A 14,331-nucleotide genomic window follows, 5' to 3' on the forward strand; every position below is an offset into this window, starting at 1 on the left:
TGGCAAACAGCCTATCCAGTTGAAACTTGTCCTACAGTCAACAACTTCTGCGTTGCCACCACTAGCAGTTGCATTGTGGGGTTCGCGATGGATCCTTCTTGATACTCCAACTTAAATTGTTGTTTCAAGGCAGTGCAGGTTTCTTCTTTGGATGTCACCTCATCGAGATTTTTGTACTCCCCGGGCGAGTTTATGACTTCGTTATGCAAGTCAGCACTTCTTCTGGGTCCTTCAATTTTTACCGGCATTTTCGTCTAGATCTTTTAAGTTGGGATCAGGTTTGACCTTTTTCAATATCTCCGCGCATGGCAGATTGAATTTGCTGGAGATTATAAACGGCTATGATCGAATTCTCACCTGGCCTCCTTTTTAACCTTTTTGTTGTTTATGCCTTTGGTCCATTCATTATTTTCATTCCACTTAGATTTTGCTGTAGAAATACGCTTTCTCTATTTCATACTTTCAATTCTGTTTTTCGGGGTTTCTATTTTTCCTCTTAGGTGCCAGATGATTTCTAGAGGAGAGGATCCCTATCCCCCCCGCACTCTTTTGTTTGGCGGTAGGTTTATGACAATATGAAAAGGTTTCCTGTAGCATTGGCCGCGAAATGTTTCTCCTTCTCCTTGACCTGCATGATAAACTCGAACAATTTCATTATTTTTGCACCAAGTTGTGTGGAGGATAATTCCTCCGGATTTGGGCCCTGTTCCTGAGTCCCGACCGAATTTCTCCTTTTATATATTCCTTCAGTTTTGGCATTCATTGATCTTCCCTGTGCTTCATCTGTTACAATTTTTGGCATTGGCGGTATCTCAGAATTGAATCCTCCTTCTCTTCGCCCTCTTGAATAACTGTGGTGGGGGTTGTTACTGTTTTTGCGGTTCAGCAATCTGCTTCCAGCTCATCTTTCTCCGCTTTTGTTATTAGTGTCCTTGGTCCTCCTTCTCCAAACCTTGCAGCATTGGATGCTATGTCAGCCTGTTTGCTCACTAAAAACAAACCGCTGGTAACAGGTATTTCGAAATCTTGCTTCGTAATCTTGCTTCTCTTGACGTCTTGCGTGTTGATTTTATGTTCTGAGTATCCTTTTTGGGCACTTCAGTCCCTGTCCCGTCGTTATCGACAGAAATTTCTCGTGCCCTTTAATCCGGTGCATGTGACAGCATCAGCTCATGAAATACAAAATGTGACAGCAGTAATGCGAAAGTGAAGCTGAAAAGTGAAAATAAAGAAATACCGGCATGGACCCAAGTGCTGCCATCAAGAGATACCTGACATTTTCAGGATGGGTGCCCTTTGGGATTTCCATCCTTCGTCTCCAATTCTGCCGCAGGTCCCCACAAGTTTTTCCCTAGTTACTGAAGGTCTTAATGCCGCATCCAAGTGTTTCTTTAGGAAGTCCCCATACGTACCCACCCCTATACCTTTTCAAAGGGAATAACTCCTGGACAATCTTCAAGAGAAGAAGCATTAGTAAGTTGCATGCCGTTGCAATGCACTTTGTTATAGGAAGGGCTATTTTTGATGGCATGCCTGGAATCGTGTTTAAAAATACGTTACAAATGGAAGAATTCAAGGACTTTACGAGCATAAAGAAAGGTAGTCCTTTGAGTTGGGGTATCATGCGAGCACCAACCCTGTTCTTCAAGTAAAGGTGAAAACATCCGTCCATCAGGCCACGCATCAGCTGGTTTTTCTTCTCTTTCAAAATAAGAAGCAAACTTCTCTGCCTCGAATGCGAAGTAGAGCCACAATGCGGCGTTGACTCATTTTGAAATGTCGTTATAGATCTACCTGCTTTTCACCTGGTTGGATGCTGTGTCAGTGGATCAAGTTTTAAAACTAAAAGCAGTCGATATTGGGTCCTCCTAAATAAAAGTATTTTATCACCACATCTACCTTTGTGAATTTCACATTGGATCTGGAGCTCGTTTCCTGACAATTGGAAATATTTACCAAGATTTGTATGCTCCAAATTAAAATAGAAATTCAAGCTTATTCTGATTATTTGAAAACGCCGGTTGATACGTAAACCACTGGTGTTATCAGTGAGTTCACAGTATTATACAAATTTTAGCGGCTTCAAAGGGTCCTATTTGGACTGGCCGCAGTTTCTTGTGAATCTTCAAAGTATTTCGATAAAAGGCGCAATATGGTACCTGTGCTGCCGAGAGATTTAGAAGCAATGTCAAGGGTCATTGGTCAAAAATTCTTACCTTAGCCTTTAACCTCACCGATCTTATAATATTCGAGGGCAGATCAAAAGGATAATGAAGTAATAAGAGGAGTTATTGCTCAACAGAACTTCGCGGAGTTTTATATGAAAATCGAAGGATTGTTAATTAGCATCGAATATATAATCCTACTGGCTTATCGGGATAAATTTAAAGGTTGAACTCATCGTAATTCTGGATGAGGGGAATAAGACTTGAGATCTTAGAATACCAGTTCCCTTCCGAGCACTATTCGGGAGGGTTAGAGAGGATAAAATGCTCTTCGAGATAGAAATGTTGGATGTCTTCCTTATGGCAGCAGAGATATCGCGGGTATGGTAAGAAGGTAAAACAGTTCTCTACGTTCGTTAGCTGTCGCCTGAAGATCAACGATAAGAAAATTGGAGGAAGTAGGGTCACAGGCAACACACGTTTGTTGCAGTTTTTTTCGTTGAATTACAACTAGCCAGCAGCCTTGTAGTGCATGTGATGAGCAAACAACGTACGTACTCTCAAGATCTGGAATATCGAGGGGAGTACAATACCCACTCAGTACTAAGCAATATCACGCTTGCAGGTCTGCCTCCTTGAGCGCTTCGTTCCTAAAAGAAACGTAGCCTATAAGGATACCGTCAGCTGCCGGTAATCAATCCTCGTTTTTTCCGTGCGGGAAGATTTTTAGTTAATTTCCCACTTGAAAATGTTTACCTCCAATCTATCGTTTAGGTGATGTATTCAAGCGGAATTCTCTACCAGATATTTGAGTTTTCTTCATAGCTAAAAAGTTTTTTGGTCCATTGATTTCGTAGAATAGACTGACGTTTTCCCAGTTTTTAGGAGTACAGACTTTGAACAATTTGACTTCTTACATCAAAAACGATTACCTATATCGCATGTGTAGTATTCGCAGATATTCCAGGATACCTTGCGAGCCTGTTCCGTATGTCGCCGAAATTCGCAGTGAATAGGTCACACATTAAGGTAGAGCGACAACTGCATTTCGGGCTATGCCATCCCAAGATCGCGAACGGGTGGGTCGCCCCAAGGGCACTTGGTGCAGAACAGTAGAGAATGAGTGTGAGCGTCTCGAGAAACCGTGGGGGAAGCTGAAGGACACTTTACTACAAACGTGGCGTGTAGGTGTGGTTGACGCTATACCCCACTAAGTAGTAAATCGCAACCATATATAAACAAGACTATGCATTAGAAAGTAGAATGCAAGAATACAGCAAAATAAAGCTCGGGGCCGGTGTGGAGCTTGGAGGAATGTAGTAACTGTAGACGTAAAGATATTCCCTCTAGTAGCCGGGTTATGGCCGGCTCAAAGTAAACTTGATTTGAATCCACACTATTTTCCTACTGCTGGTAAAACCTTTTTAAATTTGGGACACTTGCTTCTTCCAGCTATATGTCTGCTATACAGCGCCCCCCCCCCCTCGATCACACAAGATGTTCTTGGACTTTCTGCTTCCCTCTCATTAATTGCCCATGTATGAGAAGGGAATTCTTTTCTCGACACATAACATCGCCATTAACATTATGTCAAGCTCATCTATAAGAAAATGTCAAGTCTGAATAGGTTGAAGTAAAAATACCCTTATCAGAAGCTTACTCTGAAAATACATGTCCCTGGTTAAATCGATTGATTAAAAATAGCGACCCAGTGAGAACATTTAGAAGAATTTATTTTTTCGTATTCTATTCCAGGAAGCCAAGGAGATTCTCTGCGATCCTGAAAAGCGCGCTAATTATGATAAATGGCGCCACAGTGGAATCAGCATCAGCTACAAGAACTGGGTTGGAATGAAAGAGCACGTGCACCAGGTGAGTAGACAACGATTCCCAACCCTTCATCAATAACTAGTGTCTATCCTGTGAAAGACCCATATATGTTATCGATATATTCTCTCACGTTCAGAAAATTAATGACTTCTCTTCCTGTGTACCGATATGTATCCTTGCATCCAAGATGTGTTGACACGAAAAATCATCAGGAACGTAAAACTTTACAGAAAACTAGTGAAGTGTCCCTGGACACTCGTTACGAAATGTTCAATATTGATTATCAGCCTACGCTCGATTTTCTTGCTCATTGCGTCCATCTTGTAGGAGACGTGGATGTCCTGGAGGAGTGCTTCACCCATTCTATTTTGAGCTTCTTTTCCAACGTCCCTATCCATATTAATCTATAATGTATGTTCTGGAAGCCACGATGGATAACCGTAACCGGCTCAGTATGCGAGAGGGAGAATGATAACAAGATACAAGTTTCTATAGTCCACATGGAGTTGTAAAAGGTGAAATGTGTAGTATTTCCCATCCTGCCATTCAACTTTGTTAATGGATTACATTACAGCCCGACTTTGGTGAAATAATGTTAAGGACATTTATTTATCTTTAAGGGAGCGTGATAAATTACGAAAAAGGTCCCGTTTATTCTGCTACCTGAGAGAATGAAAGACTCTTCTGCTTTCATGATGACCATTTGACTTGCAAAATTTGTCCTGTTAACCGCATTTATGTGGGAGTATCTCTGCTTAGTTGGAGCTTAAATGAAGTCAGATTGGGTTGCTGTGGCCTCCGCTGCGTAGTTAATTATTTTGAATATTCCTTCAAAATATTTACTTCAGAAGCTAATTATAAGATGAATTTGAATAACTCCGGCTAAATCTTTGTTTGAACTTGGTAATTGTGTTGAACCTTGGTTAGTGGTAACTCTCTCAAGTTCTAGATCAGACCCTTAATTATTTTAGTAGCCCTAATAGACATAGCAGGGGCTTGCGATAATATTACCTTAGGATCTGATATCAGCCATCAAAAAGCAGTGTGGGGACAACGAAACTAAATTCCCACTTACGAAAAGCCACCCTATTCCTCCGAGTCTTATCACACAGGACTACTATTTAAATATCATTCTATGGGTGGGCTTCCCCTCAGGCCCTCATATTTTGATTATTCAGAGTTTCCTCCCCCTTGTCTTACTCAACAGTTCAGTTTGTATTTTTAGTACTGCGGAGGGAATTGCAATGTAGTTCTCCTTCGATTTAAGTATATTACCAATTTTACTCTCCGGTCTCACGTTCGTCTTCAGCGTCTCGTCACTTAGCTCGTGAATTTCGCCGCCTTAATTTGTGACCTATCCACTGCCACTTTCGTCTTCCGATCACAATGCGTACGAGTACCAGCCTTATGTGCTGACCAAATTTTTTATTTGAGATTATGTCAGACCAGCGTAATCAGATAACGCAGACAGGTATTGACGAAAGCATGGAGCTTTTGGGTAGCAATGAAGTTCACTTTACCTATGCTACTCCCATATAGCAACACAGACCGAAGACAGTCTCAACTTTATCTTGGTGCTGAGATAACTATATTTCCAGATTTTAGACATGGCAGAAACATCCAGTCCGGTGTGACCGACGGCAGAAAGCACGCCTTTTCTTTCCGATGAGAGAGTAAACAGTGTAGTCGAGGTGTTCGAGGAAAGATATCATCGTCCAATAAATTCTTGCATGTCCTTCGGGCAAGCCCCCATGAATATCAGTGACAAGATGCAATCCTGATGGACTCTACTTTCGGAGGATCCGGAGTGGAAACCTGCTTGCTCTCTGTCGATCAAGCGTTCAAGATGCTCTTTCGTTCGTTCCAGGTTTATTTTAGTTACTGTTTTTGCGACGGCAGGAACCATGCAGATACCTCTCCAACTGCCGCACTCAGGTCGGGTCCCCTTCTTCTCTGAGACTTTGTAAGCGGCGCCGGTGTAAAGTTGACCTTGTGTCCACTGAGTTCTATTTTGACAATATTTTTCTCTCTCCGGTAAGTTATCAAGAAGCTTTCCATTTTCGCATCAACTAAGGCCAATCTGGCCCTTTCCTGCCAGGACTACATCGTTCTCAGATCGTGTGAATACTCTGCTATAATAATCATAGCTAAGGCAATCGCGAAGCATGCAATCGGGAAGCACAGGCAGAACTTTCTCCACGAGATAATTCTGAATTCCCCTATTTTTTTTAGAAACATTGATTTTAGCCAACGCGCCTTTGGGTTTCAGTTGACGATGGTCAATATGGACTTGACGCGCGGAGCGAACATGTCACAGAGCCCGCGCAAATTCATCGCGTCTTTTGTTAGATTCACCATCATGTTTATTGTATCCATAGTGGACGCCCCGAGACCCATACCGACACTTCAGCTCCCATCATATCCAACAAGTAGATCGCAACCCCACTTTTTACTTTTTCCTATTCAGTAGGCTATATCTCTCTTTTAGGCATGTCTTAAAGGTGTTGGCGAATAGTGGGTTAAAAATAAAGGCCTGAAGAGGGAATAGAGTGAGAAAAATTTGTTTGGGAAGGTGTGGTCAGCTCACCTGCGATGATCTTTGCACGTTTAGCCTTCTTCACTTAGCCCTCACTCTAAAAGTTTATGTTGACATTCTCGAGTTGTTTTAAGCAGTTTCTTTTGTGCTGCCTTAAGATTGCCTGTATATCTCCTCCTAATCGTCGATATCAGGTTTCGTTATTATCCTCTGTGTAAAATCTCAGCTCAGCTCTCAGCTCAGGGAGGACTCTCCCACGGCAACGGTCAGAACTGAGGCTGCTGCTTGCATATACGCCCTCTTCCCTCCTGCCTCTGTGTCCGTATTCCTGGTGCGGAGCACAGTTACCGCTGAGAGAAGAGTCGGGTGTGTCTGGTGTGGATCTCACAGGGTTACCAGTTTATCCCCACCTTCCGCCGAAGATTCCACTTCCCTGGATCCGATTTCTCTCAACATTACCACACCTAATGGTACAGCACTAGGTGCAGGCTTTCTACTGAGTCGGGAAGCGTGAAAGTTTGAATGTGGTGAGGCCTCCAAAATTCGCCCCTCGGCCGCGACGTGATTGCTTATGTCCGCGGGTGGATTCGAAGTCTGTAATTTCTTACCACTTGGAGAGTTTAAATCCATTGTTTCCATATTCATGTTTTGGACACCCTTAGTATAGTAGCAAACTATTACAGGCTCCCCCACCACGAAAAGGTGGTGCCCGAGGGAAAGACGTCGCAGATGACAAGAAGAAATAATATTGTTGGTAATATGCAGTCCTAGCGGACCGCTTTGTACCTCAAAATCATCTGGGATTTTACCTCGATGCAGCAAGTGACATCATATATTGCTCTGGTAATAGCTATAAATTTCTCCGGAATGCCCGTCCTGGATAGACCACGCCAAGTACACTTCCTCTTCACGCTATCGAAAGTTCTTTTGAAATCGACAAAGAGCAGGTGAAACGGATATCTAAATTCCACGCATTGTCCCAACGCGATCCGAAGGTACTTGATCCGGTTAATGCAGGAGAATCCTGGAGATATTCTTTGACGTCTTGCAGGATTACGTACAGGTGAAAGTACCAGATCTGCAGGATGCTGATGTGATCAATACAGAGGATTCCCGAGCGGAAAACGTTCAAGCTTTCGAGGTGTTCCTTCATGCATTTCAGGGTTATTTTATTTATTATATTTTATTGAGGCACGGAGGACGTAGAAACCCCTCCAATTGTCACCCTCAGGACGAGTGCCTTTCTTTGGAATTTTAGCGTTCATCCCCTTCTTCCACTCTTTGGGAAATGTCTCGTATTCCCATGATTTCCTTTCGAGTACAGATCTGCATTAACTGAAGGTGCAGCGATAAATAATTTTGCAGGCATGCCTAACGGTTTCACTCTGTCTGGGTGCAATGATGTCCGAAAAGATTTCTCTTTTATTCGTTGGAACAGCCCGTATCCGAATGTTACGGTGACTGGCCACCTCATCCGGGTTCCGCCTCCTGTGGATGAGGTGGCCAGTCTTCCTTCCTTCACAGCACCATCGAAAAAATTTACGACCTCGTAAAAGCTCTTTCATGATGCGGTATACACTTCTGAAACTGGCATCTTCCGCTTTCCTGACCAGCGCAATAACAAATTCCCTTTTTGTCAGGGCACAAACTACACTTAAATCACCGGGATTTCGCTTGGTACCAGAATTCGAGCGCGTCACACCCACTCGCAGCGGTGCGTTTATGTAAATCAATAGAAATTTTTTTTTGTTTTTGACTGAAAAAATAACCCATTATCTCCACTATTAAGTGAAATTTTCATGGCAGACCTAGAAAAGAAAATGGAGCGACAGATGATCAAACCTTGAGCTTGGTTACGGTATATGGATGACATTCTGGCCATTGTAAAAGAGGGCGATAAGCATGATATACTTGACCAAATCAACAAGTGGCACCCTAATATATAATTCACGATGGAAGAGGAATCAAACGGTGGTTTTCCCTTCCTCGGCATCAAAATACTAAAGAGGAATAACGGCTTCGAATTCGACATATATAGGAAGCCATCGAGTATATAACGTCAAACCGCTCACACCCGCATAAAGTGGCCGCCTACCGGTCCACCGCCTGACTTTTGTCTATATCTCTTACTAATGAACAGTTTGAAAGACAAAACTCATACATTGTGCATAGAGCAACGAAAAATGGATTTCGGCCAACTCGAATCCATAGGATAATTAAGAAGATGAAAGGTATGGAGGAACGAAATCGCCTAACAACTTTGTTGGAACAAGAGAGGAGGAAGATGGAGTCACAACGAGCCAGCATAACATACTCAACGGAAATGTTCCCAGCTTTGCGACGAATATTGGCCAAAGAAAGCATCAAAGCAGTAGGATCAAGCAGGATTCACACGTTCAAAGCGCAATTAGGCAATGAAAAAGACTTGAAAAAGGATGAGAAAAAAAGCGACATCTATGAGATATCTTGCGCAAAAGGTCAAAGGGTAGTATAGGTCCCAGGGTATTTTCTCATGGAACGTGCGTTCCCTGTACAGACCAACTGCTGCTGAGCAGCTAACCGATACCCTGTCCCAATATAAGGCTGATGTAACAGAGTTGCAAGAGATGCGATGGACAGGGACCGGTTTCCATATATTATAGCGGCCATCCAGTAAACGCTGTGCTCGGAGCAGGTCAGCCAAAAAATGAAACCTGCTGTTCTCGGCTTTGAAAATATAAGCGGGATATGGCTATGCACTCTGCGTTTGCGAGGCAAGTTTAGAAATATAGACCTCATAAACGTTCACGCCCCTACAGAGGAGACTGCAGAGTTGGAGAAGGATACCTTCTACGAGGTCGTTGAGCGGACCCTCCAAGCCTGTCCCAAGTATGATATCAAAATCATACTTGGAGATTTCAACAGTCAAGTAGGGGATACCAATGGTAACGGACTGCGGATTATTCAGTTAGCAGTATTGCTGCAAATGGTTGTTGGAAGTACCTGGTTTGCGCTAAAAGCGGTCCACAAACATGAACGCCGCCATCTCTCAGCCTTGATAAATGTCAGAACATATAGGGGACCAATATAGTCTCCGATCACTATCTCGTTAGCATGGTGCTCCGAGCTCGAATAACAACACCACCCAGAATACCCTCTGACAATCAGCCGATGGAATTGGTTAAATATGGAGGCGACCAATTACACCAAGTGGTTCATCAACTTGTGCTCAAGGGGTGGGACTGGCAAAGAGGCACTATCTGTCTCATATATAAAAAGGGAGATATCACACAGTGCAGCAATTATAGAGGTATCACGTTGCTGAGTACCATCCATAAGATTTTCTCCGCTATCTTGCTAGGCCGAATAGTCCCATACGCCCAGAAGATCATTGCCCATACCAAAGAGGCGTCACTCCAGCCAAATCAGCTACAGATCAGACTTTCTCTTTGCAGCAAGCGATGGCAAAACTGTTGGAATTTGGACACCAGTTGCACCATCTATTCATCGACTTTAAAGCCGCCTATGATAGCGTAGCCAGGGTAAAGCTGTACACGGCCATGAGAGAATTCGGTATCCCGACGAAATTGATAAGACTGACTAAGCTGACCCTGACCAATAAGCGAGGCCAGATAAAAGCAGCAGGATCACTCTCAAGACAATTCGACATCAACAACGGTCTACGACAAGGGGATGCCCTATCAGGCGTCCTCTTTAACCTGGCCCTCGAGAAAGTGATCCGTGATGCTGAGATAAATGCAAGAGGTACGATCCTCTTTAAGTCCACCCAACTACTGGCCTATGCTGACGATATTGACATCATGGGAAGAACGACCCGATACGTACAAACTGCCGCGAGATCTTGGGCTACCCATCAATGAAGGCAAGACAAAGTATATGATGGCAACGTCAGCAACCATCCAACCAACAACATCAAACCGCACTGGTCAAGCGGGACCGTTGATAATTTCTCCTATCTAGGGTCGAAAATCACAACCAATAGCAACTACGATGTTGAAATCCGCGCATGGTTGTTGTCAGCCTACAGAGCCTATTTCAGCTTACAAAGACTGTTCCGTTCGAAACGTCTCAGTATAAGGTCAAAGCTCTTACTGTACAAGACTATGATCTTGCCAGTCCCCATGTATTCCTCGGAAACTTGGGTTCTTAGCAAGAAGAATTGCGAATTCTTGGCCGCGTTCAAGAGAAGAATCCTCCGAAGAATTTTTGCTCTCCTACATGAGGATGGACGATTCCGTAGCCTACCTAACGACAAAATCTATAGGCGATACCATGACCGTCAGGTTGTAGATAAAATCCGGCTCAATAGGTTACGGTGGGCGGGTCAGTTAATCCGTATGGATGAGGATGATCCAGCCCGGAAAGTCTATCTATGGTGGGAAAAGAAGACGAGGCAAACCCAGCCTGAGATGGGGCGATGGCGTAGGCCAGGACGCCAGACAGCTTTTGGGGATATCGAATTGGTGGACCTCGACACAAAACCGGAATATCTGGAGTTGCTTATTAAGGCAGGCCTAGACCGGATACGGGTTGTTGCGCCGTTGATGATGATGATGATGGAAAGGCACATATCAATTCTACAGTGTCATGGCATATTGTAGAACATGATCATAAAATGGAGGGGGTAACGGTGCTGAAAGAGTTTCTTCATTGGAAAAGAGCCTCCAGGGGTACCGGATAAATACAGATATGGGTAACACGCCTTCATATCTGTATTCAGTGATACCACAAATAGGCACGTATTCGGAAAATAGACGAAAATAATTGACAAAAAGGAATCTGTTTGTTTGGTCGGACATATAAAGATACTTTTATTTGACATCCTTTCTATGCTTCAAATTGAACAGAGTACATAATATTTAATTATGTACCAGTCACTAACATTAAATTCAATTCCGGAAGATCTTAAAAGCCCTTTACAGTTAGCTTTGAAGTTGCGAACATTCTTACTTCTTAGCAATATGTCCCTGGTTCTCTGGTTCAGGACATATTACATTTCGCAATACGTTTCATCCATAGAAGAGCAACAGATAAATCTTAGCTCAATAAAAGTCTAGATAACAGGAGAGTAAATTGAAAGCTTCGTTTATAGCCAATCATTTGTCTTTGTTCCATAATAAATTTAATGACCTTTCTATAAAATATAGCCTTTCTATGCGGAAGACACTTCACAAAAGGATATGAATGGATTATGAGGATATTAATTCTATAAGGGGACTCCTAATTGAATAGCTGTCCCGGCTATACTCGTATGTGTACTTATATTTCAAACGTTTATTCTCACAGTTTCTTTTGTTATCTTTTATTCAACGCAAGGAAAGGATATTTTATTACAAGCGGAAAAATGTAGGGGTATAAACCGGACGTTCCTAGAATATTGTTCAATATTAAAGTATACCTTTTGGAAATTTATCACTTGGAAGTAGAGCGAGTGGAATGGATAGAAGATTCGTTGGACTTTTATTACAATAAGGGGTGGGTGAACTGAAGTCTAATCCTATTACGATTGTACAAGCAATCCTGCTGAAATCAATCAGATCTCCGGAAAAGTGGTGAAATGTTAAGATTTTATTTCACAACCTAGATGCTATCTTTCATTCTTTTCTAATCTTTCGGTTTGAATATTTTCTTTCCTTACAGTCTATGCACTGGGCCACCCCGAAAACCAAAGATCGGATGCTCCCGGAGACTGGAGCTCCAAGTGGTCTCTCCGCTGGACCACCCAACCCATCACTTCGTCGGGCTTCAGAAGGAGGTGCGGCTCTCTACTACGGCAGCCGCAAGGGAGAATGGGGCACCGAGAATTCCGACGTTGCTAATAAATTCCGTAATTATGAAATCTAAAACAAAAATAAAATAAATTCAAGTGTCAAAATATGACGCTCATACTTCCAGATCACATTTTATTTTTGGAAATTGTTACCAATATTAGTTTCTGTTTTAGTCAATGTATCTTTAGAAGCGTTTTCTTCTTAACTGTTTTCTAATATACTCGAATATACATATATAATTATGTGTCCCTTTGGAAACGAAGTGAGCTTTGGAACAGGATTTGCTGGAATTTATATTGTATACCTGAAAGCACTGAAAATATTGAACTTCTTTGGAGAAAAGGAATCATGAAGCTATATCTTTCTATGAATTTAATATTTTTGTGATTGTTACTTTACCACACAAACTGAACCAATTTTTCGAGAAGATGGAACCATGAAGAATTTACTAGAAATATTTATTGTAATCTATACATCATATACGAGATGGAAAAGTGCGAGAAAACGTCTGCAAGACTTATTTTATGGGAAAAAATACTGGAGAAATATTAAAAATATAATATATAAAACTCAAATCTACAATTATAAACTGTATTACTTCTGTGTGGAACTTTATTCATTATAAATGTAAGTATTGAGTGTTACGTTTACAAAGTTATTTGAAATAAATAAATATTCAAAAATAAACAGATGAAAATCGTATAGATTGTCGTTAAATTCATGTGTCAATATCTTTAAAAACTAAATATGTGTATTCTAATATTACGTGCAAAAAAGAAAAATTAAGAAACTGTAATTTCAGCTGAGATCGAAACGAGAGTTTTATTTTTAAAAAGAAACTATTAATTGTTACCTATAAGTAGGCGATAAGTATTTATTGTTAAGAGATGAATGGATTTGAAAAAATAAAATATTTTTTAATGTGATTTATATAAAATACATTTACAAGCATATTGGATTTTATGAAATTAAATAAGAAAATATAGAGACCAAGACAATCCCCTGTTTCCCCATGTGTATGCGAAGCTACGATATATCATCTATGAAAATCTATTCTGCAGCAAATCTTTATTTCGTGAATAATTAAAATCACACAAATAATACACTTTCACGCAAAAACAAAAAAAAAACATAAAAACAAATTTGGAGCAAGACACGAACCCGCTTCTAACAGCGTTTAACACACCTTTTGCATTAAATAAAGCGTATTTTAACGGCGGAGAAACAACCAATTCGTAAATACGCCTTGAAAAAAAAAATTAGAAAAAAAACTTTTAGACAAACGATCATGAAACAATGAAAGTTGATGGAGAAAATATTATATATTCATTTATATTATGGTAACCATAAAAATCGCTGTTTTAATGTTGTTGTTCCAAAAAAGTCAATATATATGCATAAATAAACGATATTTTAAAGTAAAATAATTAAAAAAAAATTGAAGATGTATTTAAGGAAAAAAGAATTTTGTGGATAATGCACAATTTTTATGAGTTTATAATCAACATTGAAAGCATCAAAATAGGACAAGTAAAAACTTAGTCAATATGTTGATGATTAACATGAATTAGAGTAAAATAAATATCGTTGATGTGAAATATTTTTGTGTGATAAACAATACAATTATTATCAATGTACCAAACTATCGTACAATGTTGGGTGAAGATGATTATATAAAATAAAGAGATCTCTATTTCTATCCAACCGTCTAAATGTGCGTTTTATTTTCTTCTTCGCACTCGATGATAATCCAGGCATCATTTCGCATATTTGGATACTAACATACCACGAATTAGTACACAAATTATGTAAGTTTTGCAAGCCAAATTCAGGATTTTCCAAACTAATATTGAATTCCAACATCATTTTCCTGAATTATTCAAAACCAACTTTAGAATTTTCGATTTCGAAAGCTGGTTGAGAATTTTATGAACCCGCTCTGGTTTTTTTTCAAAATCTAAATTTTCCATTTAAAATCCAGAATTATTTCAATATTTTTGTTAAACTGGCCAAATTCTAGTAATTAATC

At 40.8% G+C, this 14,331-nt stretch overlaps 1 protein-coding gene across 1 annotated transcript in view; it reads left to right on the forward strand.

The window, feature by feature from the left end:
• The window catches only part of LOC119657275 (J domain-containing protein), a 111,883-nt gene extending 97,868 nt beyond the window's left edge, over window positions 1-14,015 (forward strand). Inside the window, exons 3-4 of the mRNA XM_038064114.1 lie at window positions 3,921-4,037; window positions 12,172-14,015. Coding sequence (XP_037920042.1) covers window positions 3,921-4,037; window positions 12,172-12,375 — 321 coding nt within the window. The 3' untranslated portion in view covers window positions 12,376-14,015. The remainder of the gene's footprint in view (window positions 1-3,920; window positions 4,038-12,171) is intronic.
• Window positions 14,016-14,331: the final 316 nt, after the last annotated feature.

The sequence above is a fragment of the Hermetia illucens genome, chromosome 5 (assembly GCF_905115235.1).
Source record: "Hermetia illucens chromosome 5, iHerIll2.2.curated.20191125, whole genome shotgun sequence".
Classification (NCBI taxonomy): domain Eukaryota; kingdom Metazoa; phylum Arthropoda; class Insecta; order Diptera; family Stratiomyidae; genus Hermetia; species Hermetia illucens.